This window comes from Dryas octopetala, chromosome 7, assembly GCF_963921425.1.
Source record: "Dryas octopetala chromosome 7, drDryOcto1.1, whole genome shotgun sequence".
Lineage (NCBI taxonomy): Eukaryota > Viridiplantae > Streptophyta > Magnoliopsida > Rosales > Rosaceae > Dryas > Dryas octopetala.
The window spans coordinates 10,858,577-10,882,889 of NC_141372.1; the positions used below are offsets into that span (position 1 = coordinate 10,858,577).

Here is a 24,313-nt window from a genome sequence, read left to right on the forward strand (position 1 = left end):
TAGATTTGCATTAATGACTGAGGAGGGATTTAGAGGTTGTCAGGTCATTAACATCAGCTATTGTTTTACATCAACTCTTTTTCTTTTTCTTTTTTCCGGTGTTCGGGTAAAAGAGAATACAAGTAGAAGCTATTTAAAGGTTCATCTTTTTTATGAACAAGATGAATTGGCTACCACTTTAGATGGTATTGCAGTCATTTTAGATGGTGTTGCAAGCTTGCAGCTATTTCTGAGGAGCATTTTTATTCGAAAATAGCGAAAGAACTATGAAATATAAGAGTTTTTCCACCAAGGTCATTAAAGTAAAATTGCCTTTCATTTTTTTTATATGTGAGAAAGATTTGGATAAAGACAAGCCTAATGGCCTTAAAAGCAACAATACCCGAATCTCATCCCAAGTGTCAAAGTGTTCCTAAATAACCATGCCAACAAGGATAAATAGCATGTACTGTAGTATTACTGATGTAGAACAATGACAGAACAGTTCATGCAACAACTCGACCGCCAGAAGGCCAAGAAAACAAACAAGCTTCAGCCCGGCCCAGTGTCAGAAATGGGCCCATGATATACCGATTTGAAGGGAACGACGAGATAAATCCAACGAAAGAGTTAATAGAATTTTATTCTTCAAAGTGTAGAAACCATTCATTTATATGTAGAAGCTCATATCTCGATCGTGTTTTCAACGATCCGAACCGTCCGTTTTTTAGTTTTGCACTCAAAGATCATCCCTAAAAAAAATTAGGTCAATCAAAGATGTAGAAGTTAGGTATCAAAGCTCAAACGTATGAACGATCGTGGTTCTCTAATAAAAATGACTTTAAGCGATGAAACAGGGCTTTGAGTGACGAAAAATCCATCGCCTAAAGTCTGAAATTTTGGCAAGGGAAAATGGTGCCCTAAAGTCTTGAACTTTGGTTCATCACCCAAAGTTGCGTGATTTTTATCCCAGATTACTGGGTTTCTCTGTCACTCACTCTCAAATTAATCTCTCAAACTCTCTTATCTCTCAGCCCAGCCCCGCCAAAACCCATCCCCTCCTCCCCCTTAGCCTTTCGATCTCCAGCACCCCCTCCTCCCTCTCATCTCTCAATCTGCCGGCCCATGAGCCAGCCCGTTTAAAGCACGGCATGGACACAGTACGAGCACAAATGGGTCGTGCCCGGCCTAGGTCTTAGCAACCTTGGTTGGCACGAGCATGGCACAATTATTAAATGAGCAGCCTCGAGCATAACATGAAAGTACGAATGGGCCCAAAACGAGTGACATCAACACGATATGGCCCATTTGACACCTCTAAGCTCACACAAAAATGTCCTTGAAAGGAGAACGTGAAACGTGGAAACTGACAGTTAACTGTGGTCATATGTCTACTCAAACTTTCTATTGTTTCATTGACAAAGACCTTTATAAGGTTAATTGTGGCTAGTTTGTGGCCGTGGTGTCAATTTCAAGTTTAATTGAAGTATATTGTAAGGTTGGTTTCAATCGGTTCTTGCTTTAAAGTAGCCTGATGTTTGGCTGGTTTCGGCATTTATGGGTCTAAACACCTGATAAGAGCCTATTTGATTCGAAAATCTTGTAATGAGCTTTGTACTCAGGTTCATGTTATTATAAATTACTTTTCTTGTTTAATTTCAATTTATTATTCTTTATTGCCTTTTTCTTTTAATAGAAATATATTTTTTTTTATTTTGTAAAATTGATTTACTAGAGTAACTATAAAAACTTATTATTTCTAATGTTCGCAGCATTTAAGAGCGAAATTGAACAATTAAATAGTTGTATAAATGTTGTTGAATAATCAAGTGAAAAATGTGTTTTTTCACTTCATGTGAAAGGGACATAGCATAACAACAGAAATGCTAGTTCAATTATACAATTTAAATTGTTTTGTGCCAAAAGAGTGGCTCAAGTTCACTTGTTTCACACTTTTTTACTTTTTTCTTCTAATCTCATGCTTCACACTTACATGATTGCATCAGTTTCCTTGCAGCTTTTGATGCAAATCATGCAATTATAGCTTGAATGTCGACCTCTTCTTACAAATATTATACACTACACATTCACCCTTCTTTCTCTGCATGTTCATCTATACTCATTCCCATACTGGGATCAGACTTCAATCTTTTGGCAGGTTGGTACTCATCATACGAGCCATGACTTGGTCCTGCTTCATCATTGGCAAGGGCTCTCTTTGACTTCATTTCTGTCGGATCGTTGTCCTCGCCAAGAACATTAGCACCCTCATTTGAGACAGAAGCACATTCTATCATATTGTCATTGATAGAATATTCCTCCCATACTAGACTGACTCCTGTTTTCTTCACATTGAACTGAGTACCAAAATCTACGATAACCTCAATTTCATCGCTGCCCTCCACATTGAACACATTGTTTAATAAACGTCCCTGCCACAAATGATCTTTGTGGGAAGCTACTACATCGATTGCAACTGGCCTTGAGGTACGAATGGTGCCCTTGGTATAATTTATAACTGAAATGCTAGTAAGATCTTGAGATACCATGTTTTCATGAGAAGAAGAATAAACGATGCACACAGAAAACCCTTTTAAATTACAACCAATAATTTGAGGCACTTCGAAAAAGACTGAGGAGCCCTCATCAACGTAGTTGAACCACTCAGGAATATCATTTCCTGGGAGATAAACACCACCAAATCCACTCACTGTCCATCCCTATACCATGTGGATAAAGATTTGTGTAAGCAATACTTGTGCGCGAGTGAGTGTGTGTGTGTGAGAGAGAGAGAGAGAGAGAGAGAGAGAGAGAGAGAGAGAGAGAGAGAGAGAGAGAGAGAGAGAACCTGCAGGATGCTGTCCTTAAGAGTATCAGTGATATTGTTGCACCCTTCCATTCGAATGAATCTAATGGAGTTTAACAGTTTATCCAAGCCTGGAATCTCAATGAGTTTGCGACAATTTGTAAGCACCAAATCTCCCATATTTGAAATTTCTGATATATTCGGCATTCTTTCCAATGCAGTGCAGTTTCTCAAACCCAGGGAAGTCAAATTTGTTGGTAAATCTGGGATTTCCTGAAGGTTTGTGCAATAATCCAATACTAGACTTTGAAGCTTGGAAAGGGCACTGAGGCTTGATGGTAGACTATGGAAACTATTGCTCTCTAGATTTAGTTTTACTAAAGAACATAAACTCCCAAGGTCCTTAGGAATTGCACTGTCAGTTAAATTGCAGTCTTTGAGAGATAATGTCCTTAAAGAGTTTAAGCCTTGCAATGAAGAAGGCAACAAATTAGTTGCTTTAGGAATTTTTCTTGGCAACACCCAAGACCAGAAAAGAGAGGGAAATGAGTTTGATGGTGACCCTTTCAAGCCACATAGTGATAAATATCTCAGGTTCTTCAGTCGTACTACTGTAGATGGTACTTTTCTTATGGCTGTGTTGTCTGCAAGAAGTGTTGTCAATGATACCATCTTTCCCAGGTCCTCAGACAAGTTTTCGAATCTTGAACAGCCAGAAAGAACAAGAGTTTCAATAGTCTTCAACTCATAGAAACTCCTCGGGAGATCCTTAAGCATTTTGCAGTCTCTCAAATTTACCAATGTAAGTCTTTCAAGATGTCCAATGGACTGGTGAACCTTGAACAAACTCTTACAGTTTTTGAGTACCAATTTCTCCAGATTTGGGAGTTTGGAAAAGTCTGGTGTTTGTGTCAGGTAATCGGAATGACTAAGATTAAGAACCTTCAACTTCTTAAGCAACTGCTATATAAAAGAAAAAGACGGTCAAATAAATGGAACAAAAACAAAGCATGATATTAGTATGTACAAAACCAAAAAGGAAATCGTGAATAGTTTGGTAGAGCTATAATATATATTACCCCAGGATTCTTCCAAACTTGTCTGAGGTTGCTATAACGTAGGTCGATAGCAACTAGGTTTCGTTGATTAAAGTCATCGGGTATCATCTTTAGAGGGAATCCATGCCAACAAATCCATCTTATCTCTTTCGAAAGATATTCGTAGCCTCCAGTGAGCTGCACGTAATTGAGCTGGAGCAATCTCAGTCTTTGCATCTTTGTAAATGCTTTTGTACTGAAATTAGCCTTGTCAGATCTTGGCAAATTTAGAGTGAGTCCTTCAATTTCTTCTGTTCCCTGTTAACAAGAAATGCCAAATAAGAAAAGACGTTATTTGCATGTGAAAGATCTATGCACATGAAGCAGAGTTATGATTGCATGTATCCACAAGAGAAGCACAGGCACAGGACCTATAATGCAGAAATTGTGCCATTCATACCCTCTTAAAACATTTTGGTCAATCAAGCATTTTAGTTGTTGATTTTGCATAATTGAGCCTTGCTTGGTTCTATTGAACCTTAAAGGAAACTGCAGAACACTACAATAATATATTGAAAAAAAAACCAATTAACTTGACTACACACCCAGGGCATACAATTAATGTATTAGATATCTGAGTTATGGACATGCTTCTCTAGTAATGAGTATATTTGATAAAGAATTTGACTGGGAATTTCTTACAGAGTGTTTTGTCAAAACATCTTCTATGTCTTCGCAATGCCACAATCTACTACATTTTCCAGGCTCCTTGGGAGATTTTTCACGGACAATCTCTCTTCCCATGTCTCGAAGCAAATCATGCATCATTAGCTTGTTTCTTTCACTAACAGTTACAAGGCATCGTTGAAGAAGGACACTGATTTCTATTTCTGCAAAAAAACCACAACCATCCAATATTTGTTTGACATAGTTCTTGTCCTTTCCAACAAAGAAACAAGATATATCAAGGAATACATCCCTCTGTTTATCATCACTTAGCCCATCAAAGCTTATTCTAAGCTTTTTCTGAATTTGGTCATGAGGAATTCTTTTCAATTTCTCCAATGCACTTTTCCACTCTGTTATGCTTCTTCCAAATAGAAAAGAGCCTAAAACTTCAAGAGCTAGCGGCAAGCCTCCACAGTAAGAAACGACACTTCTTGAAAGTTCAAGATATCCTTCATTAGGATAACTATTTCTGAAAGCATGCCAACTAAAAAGCTCAAGAGCTTCTTCATCATCCATTTCTTGAGAAAGATATATTGTATCTACTCCAAGTTGCTTTAGCAAATGTTCATTTCTTGTTGTTATAATAATTCGACTTCCTGGACCAAACCAATCACGGTTTCTTGCTATTGCATTTAGTTGATCCACTTGATCAACATCATCAATTATGACAAGTACCCTTTTACATCGAAGTCTTTGTGTTATTACATTGATCCCTCTATCAACGCAACCAACCTTTATCTTCTTGGTTGGTTTCAAGATATCAGATAGAAGTTGTTCTTGCAAACGAACCTGACCATTGGGTTGCTTTGTAGTTTCCCTAACATTTGCAAGAAAACATTTACCTTCAAAGCTATGATAAAATTTGTTATAAATGGCTTTGGCAACCGTTGTTTTGCCCATTCCACCCATCCCCCAAATTCCAACCATGCGAACATCATTTGATCCAACACCTAAACAATAACTCATACCTTCCACTCGAGAATTTATTCCAACGGGGTAGACAGCTATGAACAAGTATGTGCTGTTCAGCTGTCTACTGATCTCGTCAATAATCTTCCTAATAAACCTTGCTTCATGTCTGTCAATCAAATTCCAAAGCAGAAATAAGACTCATTATGAAACTATGAAACTAAATTGAATTAATATATAGGTTATTCATTAGGACAATAAATTCCTTAATCGTGAACAAGATTTGGCTACTATACGAAAAGAACAAGTGTGCCATATCCCACTTCTCTGATTCTCTCTATCTAAATCATACTTCTTCATTTAGTGAGTACCATAACATAAGCTCAAAGAATTAAGAATCACATTTAAAGAAGAGTAGTAACTTCAGCCAAGCCAAAAAGTATTCCATCTGTCAAAATTAGACGCTGAGATAGATGGATAGAATATAATGAGCCAAAACATGCAAATGAGGAAGTGAATGTCATCGATTTGCCAACGCATCAGCAACAGAATTTAACCCATGTCCATCTTAATTAAAATTCTGTAAAAGGAGTTAAGAGCAATAATTCATGATGTTTGTATGTAAAAACTGGATCTGGGAAAAGTAAATGGGGATTGAAATTAGTAATTTTACCCATCTTTGGTGTTTCGAAGATCCCAGCCAGACAAATTTGCAGCTTCAATAAGAGCAGCTCTCCACCTCAGTACCTTATCAATATCTAACAGGAACCGCTCTTCATGTTTCTCAAATGCCTGTTCAAAAGTACCACTCTGTTTTCGCACATCAGAAGGATCAACATCATAGAATATTGGGAAAACCATTTGCCTTATTGTTCTTCTACATTCCATGATCTTGACCAGCTCCTCAAGACACCAACTGGAATCTGCATACCTCCTTGAGAAGACAATGACAGCGATCCTCGACCCTTGGATTGCCTGCACCAGTTCGGCAGTTATATTCTCTCCTCTTCTTAGTTCGTTGTCGTCGATAAAGGCATTGATTCCAGACTCTTTTAGTGCCATGTAGAGGTGGCCAGTGAAGTTGTTGCGCGTGTCTTCGCCTCTGAAGCTCAAGAACACGTCGTACATCCAAGGCTTTGAGGAGGAAGATGAGGCTTCATGGGTTGTGCTGGTAGCCATTGCTGGTACGGACTGCTGCAGTGATTCAGAGAAGTGAGAACTGACAACTGCAAAATGGAAATTAATTGGATTGCATTTTGTTTGGCCGGCTCTTCAACTTTCCGTGCAAAAGGTTGACTTTGGAGAAATAATGCAAAAATTAAAGCAACTTGTCTTTTCCACGATGACAAGTTGTGTTGGTCGATTAACGCTCCAAGTCAAACTTCCCCCGTGCTTGTTCGCCGAATATTTTGACTACTAAAGCAAGAATAAGTAGTTTTTTGTTTGTTTGTTTGTTTGTACTCTATTATTTGATAGTGTAATTCTATGGAATGTAAAAAGAGGTAACTAGTTTAATGCTTTCCTAAATCTTCTTGAATTGGGTATTCCATATATCGTGTTTGTAACATGTGTACATCATGTATTCTGATGCAGGGCAGGTTGGAGCATTTGGCAGACTTTAAGAAAAATACAATTGTTTAGAAGTTTTAGTAATATTGTTGCTTTTTTGAATTGGGGGACGACAAGGTTTCCGTCTTCCCTTAAGTCCAGTGCTGGATAAACTATTTGAATATCAGCATCACTAATTCAATGTTTCTATTGAAAATATTGTATTCGTGTATTTATTTAATGTTAGATGACCCACTAATTTTTAATTTATCTAATTTTTTGTACAACTGATTGTAGAAAGGAGACCTAACAAATATATAGTTAAGATTATAAAACCATGATTTGTGTCAAATTAAGTTATGTGTTTGAAATTTCTCTCTTCAATCGATCTCATGATCAACCATTATGTATTCAACTAAACTTGACATATTACAAGTCATGGTTGAAAATTACAGATTATGTAGTTAATAGACAAAAACTTACAAACCCAACAAAATTGAGAACTTTACAAAGAAATGTCTCAAAACACACTGTCATTGCTCTTGGGATTAAAAGTTTAACAAGCAGAAAATCAATTGTATAAACCAACAAAATTAAGTGAGTCGCTCTATGATGTCAACTCTTGAACGCACAGTTCAACTTCTCTGAATTCACCTGTGATAAAAACTGTAGTAGGGGTCCTACACAACACTGAAGTTTTTCTCTACATCATTATCAACAAGGCCTTTATCCACTTGATTTATAACTTATTGTCGTCTTCAATACGAAAATCATTACAAGGGATAGACTGAGAGATAATCCCACGTTCATAATTGAAGAATTTGTCCCATACTAGACTGACCCCTGTTTTCGTCACCCTGAAATTAGATTCAAAACTTACAGAAATGAGAAATCTCAACTTGGTCGCCAGCTTCCAAATTGAAGTTAATGTTTAATAAATGTCCCTGCCAAAAGATTTGACATCCGTTGAAGATGATCAAGAGATTCCAAAACAAAGCAACAGCTAAGACAATGACTGCCATTAGTAATCTTCCTTGCTAATGGGTTAGGATCTTACCATGAGCAAGAGTCTACAGGAAGCACTTGTTCTTGGGAGGAAGGTGAAGTTTCCAAAGGAAGTTCCGGTTCCAGGGTACCCAATTTTTCTTGTCAATGCCCAGATAAACAAACTAGTCTTCACAGAGAATTACCAGATGGTGAAAGTCCCCCCAAATGCCGGCCTTATCATCCCCACAACCTGCAAACCCAGCATAAAATATTAGCAATGTTATGCACAATCTTATGCCTTGTCAAAGTCCCAACCATGCATTGCTCATAAGGACTGTAGTGGGTGTCAAGTTTTATGCCTCTGGAGCTGAGTAATACAGGCAAAATTAAACAATAAAGGTCGTGTACATATATTGAAATCAGCTGCAATATTATATGTTCTCGAACACTTCAAACGAAAGGGACATGAATTAGAGTAGGGCCAGAAATGCTAGTTTAATTCTGCAATGTAGATAATTTCTTGTACCAAAAGGAATGGTTCAACCTAGTTCGGTTTTTCACATTTTTTTTCTTTCTATTTTTCGTTTTTGCTAATCTTTGTTGCTTCACCCTAGCATGATTGATTAGTTTCCCTGCAGCTTTTGTGATTTTGACCTTCAGTGCAATTATAATGAGCTGTAGTGCTTCTGTATGATACAGGGATCAGATGAATCATGGCATGGTTCTGCCTCATCGACCTCATCATCAACAAGGCTACTATATATTCGACATGATTTCTGCACATCATCCTCCTCGTTGTTCTCATCACCAACAAAATAAACATATGGGATAGACTCACACTCAATCATGTTATCATTGATAAATTTGTCCCAGACTCACCCTATACCATGTGAAGCAAGATTTCTATAAGAAAAACGCCACAGCCAACAATACATGCTTGTGTGTACTTATGTATGCAGTACGTGTGTGTGTGTGTGTGTGTGCGGGCGTGAGAGAGAGAGAGAGAGAGAGAGAGAGAGAGAGAGAGAGAGAGAGAGAGAGAGAGAGACAGAGACAGAGAGAACCTCTAGGATGCTCCCCTTAAGTGTAGCAGTGATATTGCTGCACCCTTCCATTTGAATTAATCTTATGGAGTTTAACGACTTATCCAAGCCAGGCCTGAAACTCAATGAGTTTGAGAGAATCGCGTAGATGCAATCTAATCATATTTGACATTTCTGAAAAATTTGGCATTCTTTCCAATGCAGGGCAGTCACTTGATGATACAAGGGAAATTTTATTAATAAAATCCAAAAAACAGTATAGTAGGGGGAGATAAAGCGAAAACCCAGCACAAGATCGACAAAGTAAATAGAAGAACAAAAAAAATCAAGCAAACCTATAATTAGGCATAGAAGCCTAGTCCTAAACATAGAGCACTGCTGTGCAAGTGGGATCAAACACTGACCACCAAAACTAAGCAATAGTTATTTGCCTAAAATTGGCGATTGCATCAGCAACTCTATTTACTCAGGCAACATTGAACAATAAATCTCCACTATATATGTTGAAATCAGCTGCAAAATGTGTATAAAGGGTCACGAATCAGTATGGCCTCAGAAATGAATGCTATTTCAATTATGCAAGGTAGATATTTCTTGTTACCAAAAAGAATGGCTCAAGTTCAGTTTTTCACACCTTTTTGTCTTTTTCTAATCCCTGTTGCCTCATACTGCATGATTGCATCAGTTTCCCTGCAGCTTTTGTGATTTGGAGCTCTAATTAATGCAATTATAATGAGCTTTAGTGCTTCTATATATATATACACTTCAGCTTTCTTTTGATGGCAAATTTTCATCTGTATTACTTTCATTGGTAGGATCAGACTTCAATCTTTTGGGAGGTCGGTCTTCATCATCATCATTGTCACTAGGAAAATCATCATCATCATCATCACCATCATCATCATCATCATGCTCATCATCATCATCATCACCATCATCACCACCATCACCATCATTATCATCATCATCATCATCATCATCATCACCATCATCACCACCATCATCATCATCACTAAGAAAATCATGGCTTGGTCCTGCCTCGTCGTTACTAATAAAATCAGCATAGGGGATAGACTCACACGGAGGCATATTTTCATTGATAATTATTGTGTGACTTGTGTCCAATACAAGACTGACCCCTGTTTTCTTGACGTTGAAACCAGCTGATCCAATTACGACATAAACCAGAACAAAGTCTCCGCCTTCCAAATTGAACATGTTGTTTGATAAGTGTCCCTGCCAAATAACTTCACCGGAAATGTCTGCGTAGGGAGATGCTGGCCGGACGACAAAACTAGTGAGCTTGGTATGATTTATTACATAAATCCGAATAAAATGTAAGTCTTTGTTGTGTACTGAACAAGAATAAACTATGCAGACAGTCAACGCTTTTAAATTACTACCAATAACTTCAGGCACGTCAAAGAGGACATGGCAACCCTCATTGACATATGTGAACCACCCAGGAATATCATTTCCAGGGAGAAAAATGCCACCAACTTCACCAGCAGTCCATCCCTATATCATGTGGAGCAAGATTTACTGTATAATCAATACATGCATGGAGAGAGAGAGAGAGAGAGAGAGAGAGAGAGAGAGAGAGAGAGAGAGAGAGAGAGAGAAGGGAACGTACGTACCTTTAGGATGCTCTCCTTTAGAGTAGCACTCATATTGGTGCACCCTTCCATTCGAATCACTGTCAGGGAGTTTAACGACTTATCCAAGCCTGGACATTCAATGAGTTTGTGGCAATCAGATAGAAACAATCTCACCATATTCGACATCTCTGAAAAATTTGGCATTCTTTCCAATGCAGTGCAGTCACTGGCTTCCAGCATCGTCAAACTTGTTGGTAGATCTTGGATTTCAATAAGGTTTGTGCAATTATTCAAACATAGCACATCAAGCTTGGGAAGGCCACTGAGGCTTGGAAGCCTACGAAAACTATTGCTTCCTAGATCTAAATCTTCTAAAAAATATAGACTCCCAAGATCTTCAGGAACATCAATTAAATTGCAATCCGTAAGATATAATTCTCGTAAGTATAAGCCCTGTAAGGAAGGAAGAGATAGATTAGTGGAGTTTCGATATGCTCTTGGCAATAGCAACGACCAGAAAAGTGAGGGCGACGAGTTTGATGGTGACCGTTTCAGGCCACAAAGAGATAAATATTTCAGCTTCTTCAATTGTAATATGGAAGATGGTATTTTTCTTATGGCTGTGTTATTAGCAATAAGAGTTTCCAATGATACCATCTCCCCCAACTCCTCAGCCAATTTTTCAAATTTTGAACAGCCAGCAAGATCAAGAGTTTCAATAGATTTCAATTTATAGAAACTCTGTGGAAGATCCTTAAGCACTTTGCAGTCTCTTAAATTTACCAAAGCAAGTCTTTTGAGATGTCCAATGGACTGGTGAACCTTAAACAAACTCTTACAGTCTTTGAGAATCAATTGCTCGAGATTTGGGAGTTTTGAAAAGTCCGGTGACCTTTTTAGGTAATGGGAATGACTGAGATTAAGAATCTTCAACTTCTCAAGCAATTGCTAGACAAAACCAAAAGAAAACAAGAATCAAAATCTAAGAAGAAGCAAAAGAGTGCATGATATATAGATGTTTTGTATATATTAATTAAACCTTGGTTGAGGTTATTGTACCTCGGAATCCTTCCAAACTTGTATAAGGTTGCTATACTGCATATCCATAGCAACTAGGTTTCGTAGTTTGAAGTCGTTTGGTATGAACTTTAGAGGAAATCCATGCCAGCAGAGCCATCTTAACTTCTTGGAAAGATATTTGTAGTCTCCAGTAAGCTCTACGTAGTTGACTTGGAGCAGTCTCAATCGCTTCATATTTAAAAATGCTTCTGTACTGAAACTACCCTTATCAGTTGTTTGCAAATTTAGAGTGAGTCCTTCAATTGCTTCAGTTCCCTGCTTACAAATTAAAAGGCATGCACTAATTAAGAAAAAAGGGTTATAACAATGATTTATACACACCAAGCAGAGTAATGAATGCATGTAAATTAAGAACCACAAGCTTTAACAGTATTTAACATTTATACCTTCTTAAGACGTACCAATTGTATGGGTTTGCATTGTAGTTTTAATTTGATCGATTTTGCATATATAATATATTGACCCTTGCTTTGATACTATTGGACCTAATCCAAAGCAACTACAGAACACTACAATGATATGGAAAATGAAACTGACTAGATTGCATGCTATCCAAGCAAGGCATACAATTTAATTAGATGTGGCATGCATGATGCATGCATATGCTTCACCTGTATCACTTGCATTTAACATAATATATATTTGATTGAAAAGTACTTACTGATTTGTCTGTCAATACATCGATTACATCTCCATGATGCCACAATCTACTATATTTTCCAAGGTTGTTATGGGATCTTTCACGGACGATTTCTCTACCCATGTCTCGAAGCAAATCATGCATCATCAGTTTGTCTGTTTCACTAATAGTTACAAGGCAACGTTCAAGGAGGACAGTAATTCCTATATCTGGAAAAAAGTCACAACCATCCAATATTTGTTTGACATAGCTTATATCCATTCCAATAAAGAAACAACATATATCAAGAAATATGTCCCTCATTGTGTCATCATTCAGCCCATAAAAGCTTATTGCAAGTTTTTTCTGAATATCTCCACAAGGAATTTTTTTCAATTTATCCAATGTGCTTTTCCAATCTCTAGTGCATCTTCCCAACAGAAAAGAACCTAAAACTTCAAGAGCCAATGGCAAACCTCCACAGTAAGCAACAATACTTCTGGATATTTCAAAATATCCTTCATTAGGACAATAATTTTTAAAGGCATGCCAACTAAAGAGCTCGAGAGCTTCTTCTTCATTCATTTCTCGAGCCGCATATATTTTATCCACTCCAAGTAGCAAATGTTCATCTCTTGTTGTTATTATAATTCTACTTCCTGGACCAAACGTGTCATGGTTTATAGCTAAGTCTTTTAGTTGGTCCCTTTGATCTACATCATCAATTATGACAAGTACCCTTCTGCCTCCAAATCTTTCTCTTATCAGACTGATCCCTCTAGAAACGTTTCGTACGTCTATCTTTGTTGGGTGTAAGATATCAGAAAGAAGCTTTTCTTGTAAACTAACCATACCATTGTCATGCTTTGCAGTTTCCCTAACATTTTCAAGGAAACATTTTCCTTCAAAGCTGTGACAAAATCGGTTATAAATGACTTTGGCAATCGTTGTTTTACCAATTCCACCCATTCCCAAAATTCCAACCATGCGAACATCATCTAATCCAATACCTAAATAATCAGTCAGATCTTGGACTCGAGAATCTATTCCAACTGGATAGACGGCTATGTATAAGTTTGTGCTGCTCAGATGTCTAGTAATCTCATCAACAATTATTCTGATAAACTTCGCTTCATGCCTGACAATTAAAAGCAGTGCTAAGGTTCGATCATTATAAACTACAAGATTAAATTGATGAAATTATAACAATAATAGATTTTCTAAAGTGATCAAGCACCTTTTGACTACTGTTTCTTAATTTGTACGAGGAAGTAAAATTCAACTTAATTACTCATACATTTAAAAAATAAAAATCTTCAAGTCCCAGTAAAGGTTTGTTAAATACCTTAATATAATCATTACATATGTACATGTTGCATGCTGAGCCAGAAGGTTTGGGAGCTACGGGTTCAAAGATTAATCTTTCTAAAATGTAAGTTTGTAAAATTATCTCAAAACCGGAACAGAAAATATCATTATAGTTAACTATTATCCGTGCAAAAATCATCCATTGAACTTAATTAGAGAAGTAAGTTACTGATTGTACAATTAATGAGATTAGTAATTACCCATTGGCAGTATTTCTAAGATCCCAGCCAGACAAATTTGCAGCTTCAACAAGAGCAGCTCTCCACCTCACTACCTTATCTGTATCTTTATCTTTATGTTTCTGAAATGCGTCCGCAAAACAACCTGTCTGTTTTCTTACATCGGAAGGATCAACATCATAGAAAACTGGCAAAACCATTTGCCTGACTGTTGTTCTACACTCCATGATCTTCACAAGCTCCTCAAGACACCAACCGGAATCCGCATACCTCCTTGAGAAGACAATCACGGAGATCCTCGACCCTTGGATTGCCCGCATCAGTTCCGCTGATATATTTTCTCCTCTTCTTAGTTCATTGTCATCGATAAACGCATTGATTCCAGCAACCTTTAATGCCATGTAGAGGTGGCCAGTAAAGTCGTTGCGTGTGTCTTCACCTCTGAAGCTCAAGAACACGTCGTACATCCAACGTTTTGAGGATGAAGATGAGGCTTCATGGGATTCCCTTCTAGCCATTGGTACTACTGCAGTGGTCCTCAACTGTACTGCAAAATGGCAATTAATTGAAAGCACATACAAACATGTACAGTTCCAACTTCAAAGAATAATGGCACTACAAGTCTACAAGAATAATGGCATATAGAGAATGTTGACCCTTTTGGTTAGAATAAGTCACTGTTGTTTGTGTTGACATATATAGGAGCCACGCGTGGCCTGCCAATTATCCCTTTAATCAGGGTCCCAAAGCGCATTACATGCTGCATGTTCATCTATCTGCTCCCATACTTTAATATATTCTTGCATTTTTTCTTCCTCTTCAATTGTATCTCTGTCAAGTGATAAGACCCTGTCGGTTAACTTGTCCCCTTCAACTGTATCAGGGCATTTCTTGCAATATCAATGAATTTTATTTCAAATTTTCATTCAATTTAATTTTTACATTATTTCAATTTCGTCCTATAATTACACATGTCATTCAGGTTGGGATCTTAATGTGGATCCTGTTGCATATTGTATTTCAACAATTCGAACCATTTATTTTTTAAGTTTATATTCAAATAACATCCTTACAAAAAATTAAGCAAATCGAAAAACCGTTAACCTATCAAACTTTGATCAAATACATAGACAAACAAAATATTTTCAATAAACACTTAAAATGGTGATTATTTAATCAACAGTCAAATAATTTCCGATTAACCTAACTTTTTACAAATACGATCCTTTAATAAAGACCAAAAAAAGTAAACGCGCGGTTCAGATTATCGAAATACAATGTGGAATGGGCTTCATAAGGAATCCCACAAATAAGCCTAAATGTATGATCCCATATCTTAAGGGGCTATATATATATATATATAATATCAACCTCTATTTATAATGTTCATGACTAATAAATATTATATTGTTATATAAGGAATTAATGTTACTTTACTCCCTAAACTATTACACTTGTATAATACTCTCTTTTTTTTTTTCCGTCAAAAGTGTTTTTTTTTTTTTTTTTTTTGTCTTTGGTCTTGACGTTTTTAACTTATAAATCCACAAGAAGTTGTTTGGTAATTCAAGCATACTTTTTTCTCATAGAAAAAATAAAAGAAACTCTTTGTTTTTAACAACTAACACACGTACGTATGATATTATTCATATCTACATATAGTCAAAACATCCCCCATAAGACTTTTCCATTTGTCCTAATATTTTATATATATATATATATTATATCAACCTCTATTTATAATGTTCATGACTAATAAATATTATATTTTTATATAAGGAATTAATGTTATTTTGTTCTCTAAACTATTACACTTGTATAATATTCCCTTTCTTTTTCCGTCAGAAGTAGGTTTTTTTTTTTTTTTTTTTCGTCTTTGGTCTTAACGTTTTTAACTTATAAATCCACAAGAAGTTGTTTGGTAATTCAAGCATACTTTTTTCTCATAGAAAAAATAAAAGAAACTCTTTGTTTTTAACGACTAACACACGTATGATATTATTCATATCTAGATATAGTCAAAACATCCCCCATAAGACTTTTCCATTTGTCCTAATATTTTTTTTAAACTATCTTTCTTAACTTATATGACATTTATATATTCAATTTTATAAAAATAAATATAAAAACTAAGAAATAAAAATATAATCCATATCAAATGAATTAGTGCAACATAAGTTAGAAATAACAGTTGAGAAAACAAAGTTGGGACATTCATACATTGAATTCTACAAAATAAAATAAAAACTTAAAAAACACTCAAAAGAATTGAGGCATTAAGCATTCTCCCAATATATACATGAGCAGAATTCCATAACTACTTTTTTTTTTCCCAGCAAATCAATACATGACTAATATTTTTTTTCCCAGTTGGGATACAAACCTAAAGAGAAACTTAATTTCGATTATGCCACAAATCCGGCCTGTAAGAAACAAGGAGTTTTTGTGCCGATTGATCGGAGGCATACGGATAGCTTAATTGGCTTCTTTACAGATGGCTGCTTCATATATAGCTAGTGTTGTTGTATATTGGTGTCAACATTTGAACAAATCAAACTTGGATTTTTATACAACCATATATTGACTTAAGACATTATAAAACATTAGTTAGTTACGTTGTTAATTCTAGCCAGCGACTACGCCCAGGTGGCCGGCTTTGACTATGTAGCCTAAGCCTAAGGTTATGCCTGCCACATATATGTGGAATCTTCCTTTGCTCTCTCTTCCTCCATTAGTCCGTGTCACATATATAAAAATGAAATTAAATGTATAATTATTGAGGGAGGGAGCTAGGAAGAGAAGGAAAGTGAGAAAAAGAAAGAAAGAGAGAGAGAGGCCACAGGCCATGACAGTGGGTGGGGTTTTTTTTTTATAAAATAATTTATTTTATTTAAGGATATACATATACTCATATACTTGAAATTTTTAAAAATGGTGGTTAAAAAAGTAGAAAAGCGTGGTCAGAACAAAATTATTCTTTCAAATTTTTGTTTGCATTGGATCAGATCAGGTGCCTGCTGGCCCTGCCTCATGGATATATTTTATTGCTCCACCATTGTATTAGGCTATTAGCCCAACTTTTTTTCTCAATATGTATGACATTAATTATGAAAAAAAAAAACTGGAACAAAAAGTTGGAGAACAAGTTATATACTCACCACCACCAAGGTGTGCCACCACCAATGGCCAAATAAAAAGGTGTACCATCACCACCTCATTGGATGAGTACATAGTTAACTTTGAATTAAAACTATATTTTTTTTTTTTGCACCTGGAGTTAATCTCAAGTGGTTGATAATGATATAATTTTTTTTTTTTGCACCTGGAGTTAATCTTAAGTGGTTGATAATGAGTTAGGATTAGACTAAAATCCCAATTCCCTCTATTGTAAGAAAAAATAAAAAAATTTAATTAGTGAATTAAAAACTCTATAGTCAGTCAATTTCCAACGTTTCACCTTCCCATTACCCAAACCCTTGCCCCTACCTCTCTCCTTTTCTTGTCACTCTTCCTCCCTCATTTCACCGGTGAAACTAGTTTTCCGGCGCATTGTGTCCTTATATATATTTATATATACACATTTTTGCCCTACGGAACGACTATTGATGCTCTGAGCAACGATTTGAGAAACTTTAGGGTATAACTTAAGAAGTGTCAAAATATGATTTAAAATGTCTCTAGATACAATTTGAAATGCACCAAGAGACTAAACATTTAAAATACCTCGAAAGACAAACTGAAATCCTCAAGGAACGACTTGCAATACCCTAAGGAACGATTTGAGATGCCCTAAGGAACGATTTGAGAAACTCGTAGGTATTGACTTTGTAAGCATCAAAACTTGACTTGGAATGTCATTAGGTAAAATTTGAAATGCACTAAAGGTATAAACCTTTAAAATACCTCGAGGTACGAACTGAAATTCTCAAGGAACGACTTGAGAAACTCTAGGGTATGACTTAGGAAGCATCAAAACATGACTTGAAATGTCACTTGGTACAATTTGAAATGCATCAATGGTATAAAAATTTAAAATCCTTTGAATTATGAACTGAAATTTTCAACGAACAACTTAGGATGCTCTAAAAAACGACTGGAGATGCCCTAAGGAATGACTTGAGGAACTCTAGGATATAACTTGGGAAGCATCAAAACATGACTTTGAATGGTACTAGGTATAATTTTAAATGCATGCACCAAGGGTATATACATTTAAAATACCTCGAGATACGAACTGAAATTCTCAAGGAACGACTTGGGATGCCCTAAGGAATGGCTTGAGAAACTCTAGGGTATGACTTGGGAAGCGTCAAAAAATGACTTGGAATGTCACTAGGTACAATTTGAAATGCACCAAGGATATAAATATTTAAAATACCTTGAGATACGAAATGAAATTCTCAAGCAACAACTTGAAAAACTCTAGGGTATGACTTGAAATGTCATTAAGTATAATTTGAAATGCACCAAAGGTATAAACATTTAAAATATCTCGAGATGTAAATTTAATTTTATTCTTAAATTTTAGACATTTGGTTGATTGGCATGATTGAAGACAATAAATTTAAGAGATAATTAGACTTAGGTCATTTAGAAAAACAGTTTTTAGATAGAAACCGGGGGTGTTTTAAAATTTATAAAAAAATCATTTTAAAACATAATAATTTATAAGAAAATCCTTTTAATTCATAATAAAGTCCTTCCCTGATTTGAAGGGTATTTTCCCTTCTAGGGTGTAGAGTGGACTTTGTAGATGCTGCATGTTAGGTTTTAACTCCGAGATTTTGGGCGAGCCCAAAATCTTGGAGTTAAAACCTAATATAAAGCCGTCAAATAAAAAAAATAAAAGGACTTAATTAAAAACCCTAAATCACTACCGTTCTTAGTCTAAGAAAGACTCATAAAATGGACTGAACTCTAAGTCTCCTATTAAATCATAATTAGTTAGTTTTTTTTTTTGAGCGAAAATCATAATAAGTTCAATAAACCCTTTCAAATAATTAAACAATGCTCTCTTGTACATATTATAATATAGATCAAAATCCTTTTATAAAAAATGTAGATATATATATATATACAGATTCCTTCTATTGCGATATACCTCAACTTATTTATGTTGAGGTATAACCTTGTTGGGGCCCACACGAGTCGTTCTGTGTCAATCCGAACCGTTCATTGTTTACATATTCATTGATAGATCATCCTTACAAAAGATTAGTCAAATCAGAAATCATTTGCCTATCTAATTTTAATAAAACAAATGGACGGTTTCATCGAAAATATTTGGTTCGTCCATTTATTTGATCAAAGTTAGATAGGCAAATGATTTCCGATTTGGCTAATTTTTTGCAAAGATGATCTATCAATGGAAATGTAAAAAATGAACGGTTTGGATCGACACAAAACAACTCGTGTGGACCCTAATAGGGTATACCTCAATAGAAGGAGCATGTATATATATATATATATATATATCAAAATCTTGAACAATGGTTCAACATTTTGATCTATTTTATTATAATAGAATGCACGATAGCTGATAGAAGGTCTTGCATCCTTAGTGTTTTGAAATTAAAAACCTATATGTGATTTCCTAGGGAACCCTAAACTAAATCACCCGAATTATATATGCTTTCTGCACTCACAAGGGATAAAGGAATTATAATCATTCAACCCATCAAAGTTTATTTGAACTTTTCGTGAATTTCGACACGAGGAACATTTTTTAATTTCTCCAATGTACTTTTCCAATCTCTCATGCTTCTTCTAAACAGAAAAGAACCTAAAACTTCAAGAGTCAGTGGCAAACCTCCGCAGTAAGCAACAACATTTCTTGATAGTTCAAAATATGCTTCATTAGGGTAACTATTTCCAAAGGCATGCCAACTAAAGAGCTCAAGAGCCTCGTCTTCATTCATTTCTGGAGATGAATATATTGCATCCACTTCAAGTTGCTCAAGCAAATGTTCGTTTCTTGTTGTTATAATAATTCTACTTCCTGGACCAAACGAGTCACGATTTATAGCCAATGCTTTTAGTTGATCAACTTGATCTACATCATCAATTATGACAAGTACTCTTTTGCATCCAAGTCTCTGTGTTATCACATCCATGCCTTTATGAACATCACCTATTTTTATCTTTGTTGGTTGTAAGATATCATAAAGAAGATTTTCTTGCAAACTAACCATTCCATTGGATTGCTGTGCAGTTTTCTTAACGTTTGCAAGGAAACTTTTTCCTTCAAAGCTATGATAAAATTGGTTATAAATAGCTTTAGCAACCGTTGTTTTACCTATTCCACCAATCCCAGAGATTCCAACCATGCGAACATCATCTAACCCAACATTCATATAATTACTCATAATTTGCACCCGAGAATTCATTCCAATTGGGTAGACAGCTATGTGTAAGTTTGTGTTGTTCAATTGTCTGGTAATCTCGTCAATAATTTTCCTGATAAACTTCGCTTCATGCCTGAAGATTAAATTCAAAAGCAGAACTGAGAATTCATATATTGTGTAACTACAAGATTACATTGATGAATCATTAACTTATTCATTATGACAATAGTTCCTTAATTTGTATGAGGAAGTAAAATTCAATATATATAACTACTCATATATCGAAAAATCAAACTCTTCAAATAACCATTAGAAGTTTGTTAAGCTCATCCAAACATGTACACTTGCACAGGTACAGAATATACATACAGCTGCAGAGTACAGAGAATAACACTTGTATAATCAATGCAAAAATCACCAGTTGAACTTGTAAATTGATCTATTTTGAATTTAGTCTGATAAAAAACCGAGTGCGATTTAAAAACAGAAAAAAAAACAGAGAAAAAAAGAAATGAAAGGGATATATAGCAGAAGTAGTGAGAGAAGTAAGTTTATCATTGTCAATGAAATTAGTAATAATTACCGATCCGCAGTATTTCTAAGATCCCAACCAGACAGATTTGCAGCTTCCATAAGAGCAGCCTTCCACCTCACTACTTTATGTGCATCTTTATCTTTATGTTTCTCAAATGCTTGTGCAAAAGTACCACTTTGTTTCCTAACATCTGAAGGGTCAACATCATAAAATATTGGCAAGACCATTTGGTTATCTATTGTTCTACACTCCATGATCTTGACCAGCTCCTCAAGACACCAAGTGGAATCCGCATACCTCCTTGAGAAGACGATCACAGAGATCCTCGACCCTTGGATTGCCTCCACCAGATCTTCCCGACTTCTTAGTTCTTTGTCATCCATAAATGCGTTGATTCCAACTTCTTTTAATGCCATGTAAAGATGGCCCGTGAAGCCCTTGCGTGTATCTTCACCTAAGCTCATGAACACGTCGTATATCCAATGTTTTGAGGAGGAAGATGAGGATGACGAGAAGGCCTCATGGGCTGTCCTTCTAGCCATTGCCACTACCACAGTGGTCCTAAGAAGGAAGACAATCGATTATTGACCAAAACAAAAAAACTTAGGCTACAAAGTTAAATTAAGCTTTGCCACCTGGGCATAGTAGTTGGCTAGAATAAACAACGCAATTACTGTTTATGTCTAGGTCTAAGTCAAATAGTCAATGGTTGTATAATAAAAAATCCAAATTTGATGAGCATCAAGATGTTCCATCTTATCTGTATATATTCCTTATTATCTTCTTAAACTGTTTTGCTGAAGTGACTATCGATACTTAATTCCATGATATTTCTATTGGCAAAATTTACAGGCAAAATTGATGACCAAGAAATTAAGCTCCTGTATATAACTATGCATATATTGCAATCAGCTGCAAAAATTGAATATATTTCACTTGGTATGAAAGGTGCTTTAACTAGTATATACCGTCTGAAATGCTAGGCTAGTTCAATTATATGCAATGTAGATATTTTCTGCTACAACTGTACAAAGGATGGCTCAATACTTACATGATTGCATCATCATTTGATTCCCTGAGCATTACTGGCAGACTTCAAGGAAAATACAATTGCTTAAATGTTTTAGTAATATTGCTACTTTGCTTGAATTGGGGGCCAACAAGGTTGCCGTCATCCCTGAAGTCTATTGACGAAGAAATAGAGAGAAAGAGATCGAAAAAAGAGAGAGAAACAAAAAGAGATCGCGAGTGGCCGGCGGTGCACGGAAGGGGACCATCGACAAAGTCACTAGACAATGATGGTGTTTGATGCGATTTTTTATTTTTTTTCATTCTTAATAGGTGTTTTTATATATTAAAAAAAAAAAAAAGAAGAGAAAATTGAATCTTAAAAAATAATAAAATTATAAATAAGTGTAAAATGGTAACTTTATGTAAAACAGCATGCAAGGGGATATAGAGAGCAATTAAAGGGTTCAGAGCGTCCCCCTCGTATCCTTTATAGGAAAATCCATCCATTTATTTTCTTTTCAATAAATGGATTCTTCATTCAATAAGAAATCAACGTACACAGATAAACTGAATCAACTACAGGAATTGTAGCTCCAGCGGTAGTCACCATTAAATACCTTCACACCCAAGTCTGAGCTCTCGATCTTCAGCTCCTTTGAACCTGTAGGTTGTCTTTCCTTTTAATATTAACAAAAATCCAGTCAAAGAAAGGCATTGGAAGAGACTGAGCAAAGTCAGAAGGATTGAACAGGGCATTCCACACAATGAAAAAGATTTGATATCCGTTGAAGATGATCAAGAGATTCCAAATTAATTAAACAAAGCAACATCTAAGGCAATGACTGCCATTAGTAATCTTCCTTGCTAATTGGTTAGGATCTTACCATGAGCAAGAGTCTACAGGAAGCACTTGTTTTTGGGAGGAAGGTGAAGTTTCCAAAGGAAGTTCCGGTTGCAGGGTACCCAATCTTTCTTGTCAATATATGCACAGATAAACAAAGTAGTCTTCACAGAGAATTAACAGATGGTGAAAGTCCCCCCAAATGGCCTTATCATCCCCACAACCTGCAAACCCAGCATAATTATTAGCAATGTTCTGCACAATCTTATGCCTTGTCAAAGTCCCAACCATTGCTCAAAAGGACTGTAGTGGGTGTCAACTGTCAAGTTTTATGCCTCTGGAGCTGAGTAATACAGGCAAAATTAAACAATAACGGTCATGTACATATATTGAAATCAGCTGCAATATTATACGTTTTCGAACACTTCATACGAAAGGGACATGAATTAGAGTAGGGCAAGAAATGCTAGTTCAATTATGCAATGTAGATAATTTCTGGTACCAAAAAGAATGGTTCAACCTATTTCGGTTTTTCACATTTTTTTTCTTTCTATTTTTCGTTTTTTCTAATCTCTGTTGCTTCACCCTAGCATGATTGATTAGTTTCCCTGCAGCTTTTGTGATTCTGACCTTCAGTGCAATTATAATGAGCTGTAGTGCTTCTGTATGATACAGGGATCAGATGAGTCATGGCATGGTCCTGCCTCATCGACCTGATCATCAACAAGGCTACTATTCGACATGATTTCTGCATCATCATCCTCCTCGTTGTTCTCGTCACCAACAAAATAAGTATATGGGATAGACTCACACTCAATCATGTTTTCATTGATAAATTTGTCCCATACTAGATTGACTCCTATTTTCTTCACACTGTAACCAGATCCAATTTCTACATAAACCTCAACGAAGTCTCTGCTTTTCACATTGAACTTGTTAGATAAATGTCCCTGCCAAATAACTTCCTCGGAAATTTTTGTGTTGGGACGCATTGGCTGGACCACAAAACTAGTGAGCTTCGTACGATTTATAACATAAATGGAAATATAATTTAGAGATCCGTGGTCATGTAAACATGAATAAACCATGCACACAGTCAATGCTTCTAAATTACAACCAACAATTTGAGGCACTTGAAATTAAGCCTGGTCACCCTCGTCGACATAGGTGACCACCCAGGAATATCATTTCCAGGGAGAAAAATGCCACCTCTGCCGCTCAAGTCCATCCCTATACCATGTGAAGCAAGATTTCTATAAGAAAAACGCCACAGCCAACAATACATGCTTGTGTGTGCTTATGTATGCAGTACGTGTGTGTGTGTGTGTGTGTGTGTGTGTGTGTGTGAGAGAGAAGAGGAATTATGAATACATTACAAGATAAGAGCACTGCTTATAGTATGGGACATTGTCCTAGCCTCCTAGGGGTGTTTAAAATCCAATCTGTTAGACAACCCTCTTAGTTACGCTTTAATCAAGGCCTTGTATAGGCTAAGAGAATCCAATTCGCCTAAATTGACTGATCCAATACAATCAAATCCAGTTTGATCGATTTCAAAAACAGATGTGATTGGATTCGATGATGGATTTCCTCATGAAAATCCAACCAAATCCAATCCAATTTGGTTGATATCATTCATCTTTCCATTTGTAGGCATTTGAAACTAAAGAAATTATGAATAATTTAAATGCTTTGACTGA

The 24,313-nt window shown here is 36.0% G+C and overlaps 3 protein-coding genes and 1 pseudogene across 6 annotated transcripts; all 4 read right to left on the reverse strand.

Annotated features, from left to right (window-relative positions):
• Positions 1-1,902: 1,902 nt before the first annotated feature.
• LOC147279621 (TMV resistance protein N-like) lies at positions 1,903-6,639 on the reverse strand. The gene is made up of 5 exons (XM_086249682.1): positions 6,134-6,639; positions 4,525-5,629; positions 3,865-4,140; positions 2,828-3,745; positions 1,903-2,699 (listed from the first exon to the last, which is right to left on the reverse strand). The coding sequence occupies exons 1-5, from the start codon at positions 6,637-6,639 to the stop codon at positions 2,067-2,069; spliced, it is 3,438 nt and encodes a 1,145-aa protein (XP_086105808.1). The 3' UTR covers positions 1,903-2,066.
• Positions 6,640-7,489: 850 nt separating this feature from the next.
• Positions 7,490-14,722, reverse strand: LOC147279622 (disease resistance protein RPV1-like). 4 transcript variants are annotated; one of them, XM_086249677.1, is made up of 8 exons: positions 13,904-14,722; positions 12,378-13,473; positions 11,696-11,971; positions 10,676-11,584; positions 9,673-10,556; positions 9,374-9,551; positions 8,066-9,250; positions 7,490-7,952 (listed from the first exon to the last, which is right to left on the reverse strand). In XM_086249677.1, exons 1-5 carry the CDS (start codon positions 14,398-14,400, stop codon positions 9,804-9,806), a joined length of 3,531 nt encoding a protein of 1,176 aa, XP_086105803.1. In that variant the 5' UTR covers positions 14,401-14,722; the 3' UTR covers positions 7,490-7,952; positions 8,066-9,250; positions 9,374-9,551; positions 9,673-9,803. The 4 variants fall into 4 exon arrangements, with proteins under 4 accessions (XP_086105803.1, XP_086105805.1, XP_086105806.1 ...); XM_086249679.1 differs by lacking the exon at positions 9,374-9,551 and having other exon boundaries at positions 8,066-8,245; XM_086249680.1 differs by lacking the exons at positions 7,490-7,952; positions 8,066-9,250 and having other exon boundaries at positions 9,252-9,551; positions 10,676-11,089.
• A 4,819-nt stretch (positions 14,723-19,541) lies between these two features.
• LOC147279623 (disease resistance protein RPV1-like) lies at positions 19,542-21,303 on the reverse strand. Its single transcript, XM_086249683.1, has 2 exons — positions 20,810-21,303; positions 19,542-20,359 (listed from the first exon to the last, which is right to left on the reverse strand). Exons 1-2 carry the CDS (start codon positions 21,301-21,303, stop codon positions 19,567-19,569), a joined length of 1,287 nt encoding a protein of 428 aa, XP_086105809.1. The 3' UTR covers positions 19,542-19,566.
• A 1,100-nt stretch (positions 21,304-22,403) lies between these two features.
• LOC147279624 (uncharacterized) lies at positions 22,404-24,252 on the reverse strand (annotated as a pseudogene).
• Positions 24,253-24,313: the final 61 nt, after the last annotated feature.